The sequence below is a fragment of the Vanessa tameamea genome, chromosome 12, assembly GCF_037043105.1.
Source record: "Vanessa tameamea isolate UH-Manoa-2023 chromosome 12, ilVanTame1 primary haplotype, whole genome shotgun sequence".
NCBI classification, from domain to species: domain Eukaryota; kingdom Metazoa; phylum Arthropoda; class Insecta; order Lepidoptera; family Nymphalidae; genus Vanessa; species Vanessa tameamea.
In genome coordinates, this window is record NC_087320.1 from 1,550,758 (window position 1) to 1,567,908 (window position 17,151).

Genomic DNA, 17,151 nt, shown 5'->3' on the forward strand with positions numbered 1-17,151 from the left:
TTCTTTTCTGGTATGAATCGTGACCAACACAATGATAAGATAATCATTGATAATAACTCATTACAATATTGATTAAATCGAGTCGCAAAATAATCACAAATACGTATCATATACAAGCGCTATGTCCGAGTTTATCTTGCCCTCCCCATAATTATGGCTTATTGTTTCGAAGTGTATTGTTATGTATGGTATGATAATATTCAAAGATTTATCGGAATGCCGCTGGACTTCCCGTGAATCTTGAATGATTTAGGTAATTACTATTGCTCTGAAAAAATCATAAATTATAATTAAAAAATATATTTAAAATCACAAGGTGACGGAGTTATAAAATAATGTAAACTTTATATTTACACTATTTTATGACAGAAGCAGTTGGTTTTACTGTAATTATTGTCATTTATTCATTATAATTATCATTTTGCCTTTTTGTGAAATGCTGTAAAATTCGATATAATTATATAGAATCATTATAAGTAAAAAGTAAAGTAAGACAAAGCTCTACTTCTAGGCAAATGCCTCCTCTTCTTTTTCTTTTCAGGAGAAGATTTGGAGTTGAAGTTGGTTTGTAGTATATTATTATTTATTTAAATTTAAAAATTCAAAAAACTCGATATTATAGGGATATTCCTCGTATACTGTTTATGCGGAAACCGACAACTAAAACAGTCAGGAGGACATAATCATCTTCTTTGGTCCAGTAATGTTTTCAAATCCCGAGGTTCCGGGATCGCAGTCTCTACTCCTACGCATATGGACAGTGGTTGAAAGCTGGATATTATACATTTAATAATTTATATACTTCCTAATAAACTGGACATATCTAATCAAAATATTGAAAAAATGTAATCAGTCCTGATAACATAATACGGTGTATTGTCCGCAAAGTTTATTTTTTATAAGATAAGTAGCTGGACTGACAAATGAGCCACCTGATGGTAAGTAGTCACCACTGGCCATACCCACTTACCATATATTCTACCGCCAAACAACAATAATTGGTATTGTTGTGTCGCGGTTTGAAGCGTGTTTGAACAAGTGAAACTACATACATAATCTAACATCTTAATTCTCAAGGCTAGGCTAATTGGTGATGTAAGGAATGGTGAATATTTTTAGCAGCACCAACGTCAATGATCGCCCATTGCGGGTTACTGGAATCACGTGTGACAGGGTTTCGACACATTGATTTCATCACGATGTTTTTCCAAACACAAATTAATCATACGTAGTGTTATTGGTATCTGTCTGATATGAACCTATGATCTCAAATATTACCCATTTGTTCAATCAACTGAACAATTCAGGGTTTCTTTAAGAAATGTACTATTAAACTATTATAATTTCCTAAGCAACTGTTTTGTATTCATTCAAACAATTTTAAACTATTCTGCATTCTCTATATAGCTGTAGTTCGGCACAAAGGTCGAGTGACATCTATTGCTCATTATTTAATTTGCATTATCAGTGTTATGATTGACTCATGTGTCCAGCAGCCCTAATGTGTCTGTGACCTTTGTATTGTTTTCCTATCGCAAATAACAAAAATAGTCGAGACAGTACTATTGGTTTTAACCGTAATTCGTAGTATTTGTATAGTATCTGATAAGTTATTTATAAATAAACATAACTCCGTAGGTCCAATGGTACGAATTAGCTGTTAAATTGTAATTTTTATATATCATTGTTATATTAAAAGAACTATTTTATTGAGTTGAAACAAATTAATTTATTATTTATAATTTTTTATTGAATTTATATGCTCACCAACCTTTTATGATCACAGTGTTCTTCGTCGTATCTATTTAAAAAAATAACCACAAATTATTTACATAACAATTTAGAGAGCCCAGGTTTGAAGCTAAAATCTACGGTTAGGTTAGATTCGGTTCTAAACACTCCCCCGAACATCCCCCGTTATAACGACACGATCCCGCAGCCTCTCCGATTCGTGACGAGGATGGCCATCGCAGTGGTTTTATTGGGTAGGATCTCTCATATAACCCGGTTCCAGGTACCTTGCTAAAGGTACACAGTGCGTGAACAAAAAAGTTTCCAAACTCTGCCTGGGCAATTTCGGTTCATTTTTAGTTTAAGGTAATTTGATCTCGGCGGTGAAGGAAAAAGTCGTGATGAAATCTGCATGTGTCGGATGAAAATCTCCTCAAATAGGCTAACCCTTTAGACCTTACCTCTTAGTCTAGCATTGAGTAATCTTTAGGTTGTTACATTGTGTATAATACAATGTTTTTTTCGTATTTTTTATGTTGTTTCACTTAGAATTCACACCAGAATATGACATAAGGCTATTTCTAATATTATATAGAGATAGAATTATAGTAAAAAAACTACAAATGGTTTTTCTAGTAATTCGGTCATAATCATTATTGAAAATTTAAGAAAAACATATGATATATGAATATCCATTTTCTTTACTTGTATCTCTTATGCTTCCAAGTAGTTTTTTTTATTTGCAATACCAAAAGCTACCAAATAAAAAAAGTTGGTCGACAAACACCGGAGTAAAAGGTACTAAACTGTTTTCATTTTGCCTATTTATACATATATATCATATTATAAATACTCTGTATATATAAGGTGCTAATTATCATAATTATGATAATGTATATAATAAATATTATTTCTAATGAAATGACTCTCATTTTGTAAGTTTATTTTATATAATAGTTTGAGCGTAATAAGATTGTTCTCGATAAATTTCTATTAATCAAAACATATTGTATAAACATATGCGTTATCAACAGTTATCACTCAATTCTTTCCACCGACCGGACTTTGCCGAGGGTTTACGACAATTGCAGTCCACTGACACAAGCGTAATCAGGACTTATTTTATTTTTTTATAGACTGTAGACAATTTTGATTATGTTCTGTTACTTATTATTTTTCGACAGTGGATAACAAAAATAAATAAAGTATTTTTATTTTCAATTTACCTCGTATTGTAACAATTAACTAAGGAATTAACGATAATTCTGTGATGCGAATACGTACAAAAAAAAGACTATTCTAGAAACACTTTTATTTTTAATCATTCCACTCGTCTTTTCACCATCTTTTGCCTTCTAATTACTCAATCCTCTCGCTCACTCATGAGAACGCTTCATTTCTACATATTACACATATATATAGCCATTAGTATTAGTATTGTAAAACTTATTTGTTATTAACAAAATTAAACTTTGTTTTAGATGAATCAAATTGTATAATGCTTTGAAAAACCCATGACCTTATATATTTACGTTATAAACAAATAAATTTTACAATACTAATACTAATGGCTGACTAATACAAACCTAAAACAGAGAATCGACAATTGCAATGTTCATGCTTTATTTCCTTATTTTATAGAGAACTGGAATTGTCCTTTCCCCTCTAAATGAACACTAATTAATAAAAAAAATACGTTTATATATATTATATATTTATATATAATATTTAAATTACAATCTAAATTAACTGACACTTCTTATGTCATTAAAAAATATGATACGTTTTTTACAGAGATCTCCTCCTTCGACTCAACTGCCAACACTCGAATGTCAACACAAAGCTTTATATAAAAAAAAAATACATGTGCGTCTCGGGACTCCCGACAGAAGTGATAATTAAAAAAAAGTCTGTCCGAAATATGGCTAGCGCTGTAGGTTAGAATGGGAGAGGAGGAGCCTTCCTACCGCTGCCGTATAAGAGAAACGGAAGCCAGACAGACTGGCGCCGTTATGCGTTACATAACGAAGCGGTTTACCCTTCCATAAGAAGTTATCACTTCAATAGTGTGGAAAGCAGCCTGAAGTTTGATAAGATACGTCAACCTGGTCAACCTCTGTCATATCCAAACAGGTTCTGTAGTATTGAAATAAACCGAAATATTTGGAATTGCTGCTAGTCGAAATTATAAGCAATGATTTTTGTCGGAAATATGATTATTATTGTGTTTTTTTTTTATTCTATTATATTCCTTTCGTGTACATTTTGATGTTAAAAAGTCTGTATAAGTTTCACAAATCCTACAGTAACAAAATATTAAATAGCAGATAAAATAAAATTTGTAAAGAGACGTTTCCAAACTTAAAAACTTTTAGGAGCGAATTAAAACGTCAGAAGCAACTAGGCACTCAAGTGCCAGCAACTGAAAGAGTTTTAACTCATTGGTATAAACAAAGTTAAAGAATGCATTCGCGTAGAATGCATTCTTTAATGCGTGAAAACGAAAAACATAATAATATTGGTTTGAAGTCCGGCTTATTCCTAAGTATATATCATATAGTCACTTTCAGCGTGCGTTCGCTCAACGACTTTGTAACGATCGTGACTACTATCACTTAGTCCTACGTAGTGGTTATATATTCTTTGCAGTCCAAAACACCGCGTGTATCGGGTGAACGCTACAAATAAATCACTGCGCCAATAATTAAAAGTAAGTTAACCTTTAATTATTTTAATAATTAAACATATTATAAATTACTTTTTAATGATAACAATAAATATTTTATAGTGCATTGTGAATGGTTTAAGAATGTACAGGTTTTTTTATGAGATTTTGTATTGAATAACATGGCAATCATTGTACCCTTTTCCATTTTTTTTATTATTAATAAAATAAAATTTTCGACAAAATATATTATTTTGTCAAAGTCATTGGAAGAAGTCGTTTCATTAATACTGTTTTATTAATTTGTCTAAGTTTTTGAACTAACTGAGGCTTACATGTAGTCAGCTCTTTTTAATTTTTTTTTATTTTCTCACTAAAAATCACCGGTATCCTTTGTAAGGATGGTTACTCATTCGACTTTTCGTCGAGTTCCCTTAGACACCGTTAGCTTTGGCTGGGCACCTTCATAGATTTTGTGGTTTGTTTTTTTAGTAGAAGCATTGTTTTATAACATATGTAGTTGGACTAACAAATGCGCTATCTGATGATAAGCGGTCATCACTGCTTATAGATATTAGCGCCATGAGAAAAATTAACGATTCCATACATCGCCAATGTGCCACAAACCTACAGGCACTAGGGACATCACATCTCAGTAGAAACTGAGACGTGATGTCCCTAATTACACTGGCTCATACGTCCCTTAAACCGGAACACAACAATTCTAAGTATTGTTTCTGGGTGTTATATGATGAGTGGGTGATACCTACCCAGACGGACTAGCACAAAGCCCTACCATCAAGTTTGCTCAGCTTTACATTTCCATCGTTCTTAAATCCTGTCTAACACTATAACGTACGGTATTTATTGAATGAAAGGCTACTGGTAAAAGGGATTTATAGAGTCTGAGTAGGTACCTCACTTATAATACTGACGAACATAAATACCTTGTATTGCTATATTTTGGCTTAAAAGGTGATGCCTCTGAGTAAATATAGACAGATAACTTCTCATTCTATTGCTGGCATCGCATTAACGGTAAAAGGAATCATTTGAACTTCTTAAATTAAGAATTACTATAGGCGACCCTTACTAACAGGTATATAGGGATATCTGTCTGTCCTCTATTTATCAAGATTTAATCTAGAATTGTTCATATAGGTATAGCAAAAGTTTATTTAAGGTCTAAGTTTAAATAGATCTAGGCTTCTCGTCTGACTTCTGGGCTTGTATCCAGGGTATAATTAGTATAATGCAGCACACTGTACAATTAAATGACATTTTCCTATGATAATTTTTATATTTTTATATACATAACTTTAAGCCAAAGTAGCCCAGAGCTTAGAACACGTGAATGAGTTCAAGCATCTCTGTTTTTGTTATAATTAATCTCGTGCTCAGAGGTGGAAACAAATCACATTAAAACACATATGTATCCAGCATATGCTGCAAAATTCGGTGCATCCACAATACGTATTGGTGTTTCAAAGCGTGGTGGAATAAACTGTATCCCTTCTTTAAGAGAGGAGTGGAGGTCTTGGCTTTGTTTTTCATTTTGACTTTTCGTTGATGGACTTGATATTATTTTAGTTTATTAAACATTTGAAATGCTTAAAATTTTAGACACGCAGCGTCAAATTATTTGCATTTTTGTAATGAATAACCCACAAAAAACAGCCCTGTGATAAAAGTCCGATACGATAGTTCCGGGTCGAGGGTTCTCCTTGTTTATAAATAGGCTGCGGTATGTTCCGTTAAACTTGGACCCGCACTATACGATCTTGTCATATTGTTATATAACTATGAGTGAAATGATAAACAAAAGCCAAGATATAATACGTCATTGCATGTTAGTTATTATTTTCAATTTTTCTTTTTCTCTTCGTGATACCAATCAAATTGACATGTTCTTGTTCAACCGCCGAGCAAAGTCCTATTAAAATGATTTGGAGCGTGATACACTGCGTTGTTTTACTACAACTTGGTCACAATTACTAACAAAAATTATGAACTAGAAAACTACTTCCGTGGTTGAGATTCACGTGATCCATCTACTGGCCCAAGCCATTATGAATCTAAGCCTCTTATTTCGTATGAATACTTACCTTACGACATGATGACGTATAACGTAGTCATAAAGTCAAGGATCAAATACACATCATCAATGTTATTCTATTCACTAAAGGTTAAAAGTTTATTTATTGGGAATATACACATAGATAGTTATTAAGTTTATTAATTAATTGGGCGTGGTGATGTCATCTTTCTGACCGATTTCGGCCACGGCGAACATCTTCAGGGAAAACCAGCCTGAAACGCAGTACGTATTATACTGCACAATTGTGTGTGTGCAAACACAAGTGAACTCTTTATTACCTTACGCTCATAATTCGAGAAACGGCAAATCCATCACGAACGGAAAGACTTCGGGTACAGGACCAATAGAATGTACACGCTTCCAACTTTCAAGCTCCGGGATGTTACTGAGAATTTTGGACAGATAAGATATTATACTCAATGACTATTTATCGGCCCAACGTGGGTTTTGAACCCATGACCACATGATTCACAATCTTATATCTAGCCACTAAACCAAGGAGTAGACCATAGTCCTTAACTTACTTCATTGGAACTGGGTTGCTATGTTTAAGAACGATACGTTTTTCTTATGGAATCATTCATATAATCAATCATTGTAATTCAGTCACGAGTATTTATCATTTTCATACCCTACTATCCTGTATTCGTAGCCTTGTGATCCTCGTATTTTGCAAACCAGTGGTAGCCTCTCAATTATGCTTCGTAGACAATAATTCTTATATCCGCATCGAATTTACTAACTAGTCTTGAATATACTAACCAAGTATTGACAGAATATGTTTATAACAAACAAGCAGATGAATAAAATATAAAATCACAATCTCATTTATGTTTATCAATAACCTTACGAACGGCAATTAAAAATCAACTTCTTTTGATATTATTGATTTATATTATAAATAAGTAATAAATCAGTAACAAGTATATCATTTCCTTCGTGTCATTAGTGATATAATCTGGGACCTGCTGGCAGAATAAAAGGCCATACCACTTTAGCCAATGCCTGTTTGCAATTGTTTTCTTTTTTATTTATTAAAATAATATATGGCTCATATGGGCCACATTGTGGAAAGCACCATTAACTATAGACATTGTTTGACGGGGGAGGAGATCAGTTAGGAATTCTTATATCACCAATGCACCACAAACCTTGGGTACCTGTTAGTCTCTTGGGTTAGAAATTACACTGGCTCATTCACACTTCAAGCTTCAAGCAACTCAACAATACGAAGTGGTTATCTTTATTGGCAGAATAAGTGGTTTACCAAGTCATTTAATCGCCTGTCCTATAAAAAATAAAAAAACACAGTGGAATTATTTTAATTTTTAAAGTACCTACATTTGTGATAGTGCTTATAGCTTATTTATAAATAGCGATTTATTTAATGGTATTCGTTAACAAATATTATTTTTTAAAGAGATAACCTTTGGCGTTTTATATATAAAAGTATACAAGAACAGAATGCGATATCATTCGTTCACGATTACCACGGAAAGCAAACGTGAGCACTTAATTGAAAATATTCAGAGTGTTAATAAATATCGAAATGGCAATCGGCGGAACATTAAACGAAAATTTTGGCAGTTACTCAGTTGGCGTGAATAAAAGAGCGAAAGGTTTTATTGCGGAAAAAGCTGAAGCGTATTTAAAAGCTGTTAAAAAAAGTCAACAACCAAAAGGTTGGTCGGATTGATGTTGATTTATGGTTCTATCGATTACACTTTTTGACAGACTCATTAATATAGTGGCTAGATTTAAGGCCCCTGATCCCGTGGTCTTGGATTTTAACCCCATGTCGGACCGATAACAGGTTTTTCATTCGAGAAATCTCTATAGCCGTGCGGAGTCTGGAAGTTGGGAGTGCGTGCAGTCCCGTGCTGTCTGAATCCTTTTCGGTCGTGTCGGATTAGTCATCCCATAGGATTATGAGAGAATGATATAAGAGAGTGCACCTATGTTTGTGCATAAACTTGTGAACTATAATGTGTCCTATATAGTTGGCTAGTCTCCTGGCCGTTGCCGAAATCGTTCAGGACATTATCAATTACGTTTTGTGTTAATACTAGTAAATCTACAAAATTATCTACACATATCTAATACATAATTATTGTCAGTTCTCTCTAGAAGAGAATAAAATAGAATCATTGTCGAGTAAATTTGATGCATATGTTTTGGTTGATAATTAATTAATAATACATTTAGCCAAATAATACACACATTGCAGGTTTGAGTTGCCATTTTAATTTTTTTTGTCGTTCTTTCATTATCTGATCAATTAACCAATTCATCTATTCCATAAACAACAGTGCCACGGTAGAACTGATACTCGTAAATATATATCGATATTTCATGAAAAAAATAATGAGGAAAAAACAAATGAATGACTGTTTTCAAAACTCAAATGTACTAGCTAAATGAATTTATAAATTTGAATTTGGAATTCTTAACCAAAGAGGAGATATTTCAGTTCAAAGTAGTTAGTGCGACAAAACGCTAATTTCATATGTAAGAACCTAATATATTATTATGTAACAGTAAAAAATAACGACGCTAAAGCTTCGTCTTCTCCCGAGGAGGTTTAGGTCTTATAATATCACGCTGCTCTAATGCGGTTTTGTAAATACGAATATGGTTGATTTTTTCTCGACACTAGCAAGTCTAAGCTCACGATGATTTCCTTCACTATGGATTACTATATTATAAAAAAAAAAATTGAGGACATGTATTCCGTGGTTCTTGCCCGGTTGAAATCGCAATCATCGATAGAGATTCATGTGTGTGACGTGTTCTAATTGACCATCTTGCATTATTTCTCTTTTCTTTCTCTTTTTGATGCAATGAAAACGATATATTATATTGTTTGCATTATATAAAATTTATTTCAACAGATAATCCAATAATTGATAATATGAAAATTTATTAAAACAGTGACGAGTGTCCAGAGGCCTGTTTTACCGCGACTGGAGGCGCTACAGAGGGTAGCAAACATTCCCATCGTGGAGTCCGGTATTGAAGTCACTGAAAAAATTTACTCTAGGATTAGGGTAAGACATTAAATAACTTATCGTAACATTCGATTGCAATTCTAACTCTATTAAAACCAAAAAACCTCCCCGTCCCGACACAAATAGAATTACTCGACATAATTACTACAACCTTCACCAATATTCAACATCATCGATGTACATAACTATATATCTAAAATTTATGTTGTCTTCCAGTCTTTGCCAATAAAACAAATTAAGTATTATGAGATTTAAGAGATATAGATTATAATATTCATCTAGCAATAACATCAGCATTATTTTCAGGAATCAAATCCATTAATACGTTGGTATTTGACCCTTGGAGAGAAGTCACTAGCTACTGGAGTTCAATTGGCATTACCCGCCGTACAACTTCTGGAGACGCCGATACACCAATTCGACAAATTCTTGTGCATGTCGCTAGACGTCGTTGAGAAGAGGGTACCTTCAATACATTTACCACCTCAAGCAGTGAGTGAACCACTATTGAAGATGAATGTAAAGACTTAAAGCACTTTTCTCCTTAAACATCATTGTTTTTTGCTTTTCATTTGATCAAGATTCTTAATATTACCAACCCACCAAGAGTACCCAAGTTTTGCTCTCATTGAGTATATATTAATTTGCAATTTTTCTTTCGAAATAAATTTAAAAATCGTTTATAAATAATTGTCCCGGCTTGACTTTACGCAACTAACAATTCTGGTAAACTCATGTTCAGTTATCGAATTTTACTTTAAAAATTATGGACTGGTCATATTCTATTTATTTTTAGATGTACACTGAAACCCGTCAATATGTTATACGTAGAGCTGATTCAGTAAAGCAATTGGGAACAGCTGTATTGGATTCTCGTATGACGGCAGTTACCGCTAATGCCTTGGATCGTGCTCTCACCACCGCTGACAAATACGTGGATAAATATTTACCACCTGACTATCAAGATGCCGCTGATGGTATGATTATTTTAAATATTAAAAACCTAAGGATATCCAGACATCTAGAATAAAATATCTAGGAAGTACTTAATAAGAGAAGCATTTTATTCGAAAAACTAATTCATTTACCAAATGTTCTTTATAAATATTAAAGGTTAACATTGCCTTTAGACATCAATCAATATGTTATCTTTGTTTTTTTATTCTCATTTATTTAAATAATGAAGGTTAAGACTTAAGGTTGAGGTTTATTTATATCGAATGTAATTGATTATTTATTTTATTTTAATTCTTTATTATAGCCAATTTCCAGACCATTCGTTCGTTTAATCTATGCAGATAAGTTTTGTAAATATACGTTTCCTGCACTTATTTCCAGGGATGGGAAATCGTGTCTCCGTCTACACACAAAACAAAATTAGCTCCATGCGTAAATATTTAGGTTAGATGCTTTGCCCTTGCATACATCTTAAACATATTCAAATATTGTGTAATATCAACACGATAAATAATCATCAACAGACAAACTAATTATAATTAAATCTCGCAATAGCAAATGTAATAAGTCAAATTGGTGATAACTAATGAACGTGACTCAGTCTCGCCGTCGGAAGACTGATAATTATATAAGTCTAAGACAAACCAACAAAATTAGATTTTTTGCTTTAATTTATTGTAAGGAAATATGTTTCGACAATTAAGACATGAATGTATTCCGATTAACTGAGGTTATCTATGACTTGATATGTCAAAATAACGTGAATAGTTAGACTTTAAACCTACATTCAACAAGTAAATTACGAATCTATACGAATGTTTTAAAGAGGTAATTTGTTTGTTTTATGTAGGGGTAATCTCCGGAACTAATGATAATATTCTAAAATAAATTCGCTGGTAGTTAAATACATTATTCCTTAGTGCTATACGGCATGAGTTGTATTAATATTATAATATTTTCTTTATTAATATATTGCAAACGTGCGAAGCCGGACCGGGTCTGTAGCATATGATAAGAGTAACCAAAGGTTATTATGAAAACCCTCAAAATAACCTAAGTATGTGAGAGGATTTATTGTTTAGAATTAGTATCGTTTAGAAATTAATAATATATGGAGATCGGGTTTTATATATGTGACCATTAAACTTCGTTTTGGTTTAAACTGTGGGGCTATTACGGTGGGGCTGTTACAGTTGCTATAACTGTTGCAATCAAATATTTGTTGAGGATTGATAAAAGTTTCAGGCGTTAAATCAGTATTATGGAGTATCATGCTACTGCATAGATAAATAAAATACTGATTTATATTTTTTTGATTTGATTTAAATCAATCCGCAACAAATATTTGATAGCAACAGTGGTTATGCTCTAACCGTAATAGCCCCACTGTTATTCCGTCATTTTGCAACATTATAACACGGAAAAAAAAAATCAAAATTCCTTTATTCAACATAGAAGCATCACACTTACTTATTAAACACTACCACCGGTTCGGAATTGCTTATTTTTTTAACATGGAAATTAAATAAGGCTTGTTGTCCACAATGATCCGAATTTCGTTTATTAATAATAATTTTATTTTGTGGAATATGGGTAGCAAATATGTTATCTATGCAAGTTGCTGTGGAATCTGTTATTCTAGTTGGTTCTAAGAACAGATTTACCAGATTATATGAACTTAACCATGATCTGAATCTAATACTTGTGGTTGTATTGTGCAGTAAATTTATATTAAAATCTCCACAAACAATAATTTCTTTATTAGATTCAGATAATTTCGATATAACATTTTCCAATACATTTTCAAACAATTCATATAATCCAAAAACATTTTCCAATACATTTTCAAACAATTCATATAATCCACTATGGGGCCTGTATACGCATACAACAATGACACGCTCAAGCTCTGCCCAGGCTATTTCTATAGTTTGCTCAATAGAAAGGCTCACAATATCTTTACGTTCATTAAATTTAAAATGTTTACTCATAAGTATTAAAGAGCCACCGCGTATAGCTTTATTCCTACTGAACAAACTAGCCATCTGGTGCCCACTAAAGTTAAACATGACCTGATAATTCAGTAGCCAATGTTTAGTCAAACACATAATATTAAATTTCTAGGTCCTTCCTTAACATTCCTTGAATATTTTGGTGCACTAGGTTTACAATTTTATTATTAGCTATTTTCTTTTTATTGGCATCTATGGTAACTATACTATTGGTGCCAGAGACTACCTCTATTGTCTTAGAATTTAATTTAAATTACTTGGAACATGTTCCAAAATATATGGTCTTGTATTATTATTTTTTGTACTGGTCAACCAAACAGTTGGTTGATTTTGTAACAATAAAATATGATAGCGTGCTTGCTATCTGTCTCTTATAAAAATGAAATATTGGCATAACTCATGCATCATAACTATTTTCGATGACAATCAGTCAAAATATTTTTTTAGTTCACTCACATAGGCATACTTACATTTATCGTGGTGCAATACTAAAATAGTTATACACTATGATAAATGTATATGTAGTAATTTGATTTACACTGAAGATATTTATACTTAAATGTATGGTCAGAAATGTAATGCTATCTGTAAATCGCAAAGATTAGTGCTGCATTATACCGTTTGCCCGCTGTCTTATATTGGCGATGGGCGGGCTAACGGCTGGCTTCCCTTGCTTACGTAGTGGCGATCATAGTGACGAGTGCGGAGGCGGCGGATAACGCGGACACGGGTCGTGCGCGCGCAGCGCAGGCCGTGCAACACGGCGCGCGACTCAAGCGCAAGCTGCAGAGGCGGCTCACGAGGCAGGCTCTCGCTGAGGCCAAGGCTATCAAAGAACAGATACACGTGCTCGTCTATGTGGCTGAACTAGTAAGGAGCGTTTGTATTTGACATCCTCGTATTCCATTTGCGCGATATTAGATGTAACATCGGTATCATAACTGTATTTAAATCATGAAGTAGAACGCATCTTTGCACGGTAGTTTTTAATTCCGCCTTATAAATGTTAATGACCTACTCACATATTATTATTTAAAAAACTTGCTTTTTTAGGTTGCCACGGATCCAGTACTTGCTTGGCACAAAGCCAAGGAGTTGTACTCGTCTCTAAGTAAATCTGAGCCAGAGAACCAGGCCCGACCCGATACACTCGAACAACTTTTAGTGTTGCTGTCCCGCGAAACCGCCAGGAAGATAGTGCATCTTATCAACTACACTCACTCTGACCTACCGAAGTAAGTTCATCCAAGTCTTCCAATTTGTCGTTCAAGTTGACACAAGCACTTTCGGTTTTTAGGCGAGTTTGGATAAAAAAAAATATTTGCAGTCAATTGTGATAAAATATTGTTGCAATAAATTCTCAGCCAATTCAAAATAACATCATTCTTTTATGGTCAATTCGACCATAACAAGTTTATGGAAATAATTATACCAGCGGCAACACATTAATAATTTTTATTTACTTAAAATTCAATATGACGTATGCATATACAGTTACTTTAAAAACCAAGATACTTGTAGAAACTTTAATACAAAAATTGCACTCTATATAAATGGAAAAATACAATTTTCTATTAAGATTATTGCAATCTGACATAGGTTTAGTTCGTTTCTAACTTATAGTGGAACATGAGAGTCAAACGAAAGCTATATTTATTGTACATTTATTATAAATCATATATTGTACATTTAATATAATAGAAAAATATTAATTCTCATAATAATGTTTGCAGCAACATTCGCCAGGGGCTATCACTCGTCACCAGCCACATGTCGGTAGTGACAGATGCACTACTTAAGGTAGGTACCAAAATAAAAGAACATTTTTTTTTTTTACGTTATTAAAGTTTTGATTACTATTTTTTATATCGAAATCTATATACGTATATATATAGTGACTACATTCGTAGTAAACCCATACGTATATATCCTAATAAAAAATTATATACTTACCAAAACGCGAACATAAATATTAAATTAAATATTGTTGGTAGACGTTGCCGGTGGAAACAGCAATTAAAGAAGTGCGGGGACTACGCAGCAGACTGCACGAACTGCTGCAACAGCTGCAATCCACATCCAAAACCTATCTCGTAAGTAACCAAAACTTTAATATTTATCGTCACATTAATATTTTTTATGTTTATAAACTGGAGTGGAGTCGCTCTATTAGGAAAATAGCCTTACTACCTAGCAGCTGATGATTAGTGATTTTGAACTGCCGCAGTCCGAAGAGTTGTGTAGTATCGTATAACGACCCACGAAATAACAGACACCGGGTATTAAAGAAATATGTCTACACATTGCGATTTTAAAATATCTACGTAGCTACAAACATACAACTATTTATGACACCCTCGTTGGTTTATTGGCTTGCTTATAAAGTTGCAGGTCGGACAATTAGCATCGTTACATTTTTCTATCGAAAAATTCTAAGTAGGAAACAAGATTCCTCTGCTTGAACTCTTTCTGAACAGGCAAAGGAATTAACTCCCAGACAGTTTCAGATTTCCTTTCCCGTCGGATTATTAAAGTTAGGGAATAGAGGGGATAGCTATGTCTTGCTCAGCAATTCAGGGCTGGTCTCCCTGGAGAATAGCTGCCGCAGCCATAATCTGTCATCATATATAATATTTATTCTTTACCTTGATTACTTGTCTAATATTATTATTTCATTTTTTAAATATTGTATTGTTAATAATATAAAAAATTGGTATATATTATTAAATAGCTGACCCGAAAAACTGTGTCCTGTCTTAGCTGGAATTCGAACTAGAATCAATAATAAAAAATAAAAAATAATAACAAAGAAAACCCAACTAAACCAAGAGACAAGGGATTAATTTTTACATTATATTCTCGCTTTTCAGGAACAGCTCGCCATGTTTGTAGCAGGAAATGAGGAGCGTGAAAAGATAGCGCCACGCTCTGTGTATGAACATCGAGACGATTTGGCAACAATCAATGGAGTCAATTAAAAAATATTAAAAAAAAGTATCTCTCAGTAATCTCCACTCGATTTTTTTATAAAATAATTTTCATACTTTATGCTTGTGAAATGTTATATTCAAAATCTATACAAGTTTAATTTATACATTATATTTTTAAGAATATAAACTTTCGGGTGTTTTATTATAATTAAAAAAAAATGTTTATCTTGGGATGCCGGTTGCGAAGTTTTTATCTCAATTGTACCTTATCGGATTTGGAAGTATAATTTCTTATTTGTAGCTTTATATCCAATTAATTTTATTAAAAGCACTAAACATGACTAATACATACTGAGACCGAAAATTATATTTAGTGTTTTGTTGTGCATATTATTATTGCAATATTATGTAAGATTGCAACCGCCTATAACGATGTAATTTTTTTACGGGATGTATAAAAAATAGTCTTAGCTTTTTTATCTGTAGAAACAATAGCTTAATATATATCTTATTAATATAACATTTTTTTCTTGCAGTCCGGATATATACATATTTTAATGTGGTAATAATATTGTTGTATATCGTTATCAACGAAATGTATTTGATTTACTACACTAAATGTGTTTTAAGTAATTTACTCGGAATCAATTTATACTCGCAAAAAAACTTATGTTAGCATTGTTAACCTTTTTGTTACATTTAAAACAGACACATGTCAAAATGTAAAAATATTTACCAAAAAATACATAATTGTACATTTAGTTTGAGTTTATTTTATTAAAATTTACATTTGGTGAAAAAAATGACGAATCCTGCTCAACTACTAAAGGAAGCCTCCAATCGAGCTTATTATGTAGGTAAGACTTTGTATATCTGATACATTAAATAAAGAAAAAAACTTAAACACATTGGTGTTAGTTGAATATTATTCTAGGGTAAAAATAATTTCATTGACGTGGAAAACGAACAAATTAAAACGGAAGAAGGATGGCGAATTCCGACTGCTCTTTGGTTGATGGTAATAGCGTTTTTCTTATGGATTATTAGTTATGCTTTCGTCATCATATTCATGTTTCTCTTTGAAGCTACCCTAAAATACATCTCAAATTTTGAACTGCATTGGCTTAATAATTCCTTCACTGGAGAAGAATTTATGGAACAATATTCATTTTTTTTATATTAATTGTATGATGTGTAATAAAAAATTATATTATACCTATTTTTTGTTTATGTTTCAATAAAATTAAAAAAAACATGAGTTTAAAATAAAACTTAAGTTATCTTTCTCACCAGAATTATATACTTTCAAAGAAACTTTCATTGTTAAAATACAAAAAATAGAGTAACAGATAAATTAATCCATAAAAGTGGCAAAACTACACAATAAAAAAAAACAATAAAATTTAATGATGTATTACTCTGACATTTTATCGTAATAGTAAATTTTAAAGCATAGCAAACTAGACGGTACTAGTTTCCACCGGAGGCTATGACCACGTTTTTGGGGGAAGGGGCAGTTTTTAAGTATAAAAGGATTCCTGCATGTTATTCCAGACTATAATTTGTGGGCCAAATTTCCTTTAGATTCGTTAAGCCATTCTTGTGATTAATAATTAAGTTCAATATTTCGTATTTATAATATTAATAAGAATAAAGACTACAAACCAAATAAAAAAGCCTAATTTAATAAAAGGTTTTTTTTTTTGACACAATACAGTTTACGTACATCATTTTGACTAAACTACTGACT

The 17,151-nt window shown here is 32.4% G+C and overlaps 1 protein-coding gene across 9 annotated transcripts; it reads left to right on the plus strand.

The window, feature by feature from the left end:
* Window positions 1-4,310: 4,310 nt before the first annotated feature.
* LOC113402463 (lipid storage droplets surface-binding protein 1) lies at window positions 4,311-16,620 on the plus strand. Of its 9 annotated transcripts, none has more exons than XM_064216423.1 (10): window positions 4,311-4,441; window positions 9,426-9,541; window positions 9,809-10,021; window positions 10,299-10,479; window positions 10,841-10,903; window positions 13,154-13,341; window positions 13,525-13,706; window positions 14,205-14,271; window positions 14,466-14,564; window positions 15,342-16,620. In XM_064216423.1, coding segments are annotated over exons 1-10 (1,218 nt in total). In that variant the 5' UTR covers window positions 4,311-4,440; the 3' UTR covers window positions 15,450-16,620. The 9 variants fall into 9 exon arrangements, with proteins under 9 accessions (XP_064072493.1, XP_064072488.1, XP_064072489.1 ...); XM_064216418.1 differs by lacking the exon at window positions 4,311-4,441 and adding an exon at window positions 7,968-8,176; XM_064216419.1 differs by lacking the exon at window positions 4,311-4,441 and adding an exon at window positions 7,968-8,176 and having other exon boundaries at window positions 13,166-13,341.
* The last annotated feature ends 531 nt before the right edge of the window (window positions 16,621-17,151 follow it).

Coding starts and splice junctions, on each gene's coding strand:
- LOC113402463 (XM_064216418.1), top strand. CDS start 8,044: ATGGCAATCGGCGGAACATTAAACGAAAATTTTGGCAGTTACTCAGTT. Junction 9,542..9,808: donor AAATTTACTCTAGGATTAGG/GTAAGACATTAA, acceptor CATTATTTTCAG/GAATCAAATCCATTAATACG. Junction 10,022..10,298: donor AACCACTATTGAAGATGAAT/GTAAAGACTTAA, acceptor ATTTATTTTTAG/ATGTACACTGAAACCCGTCA.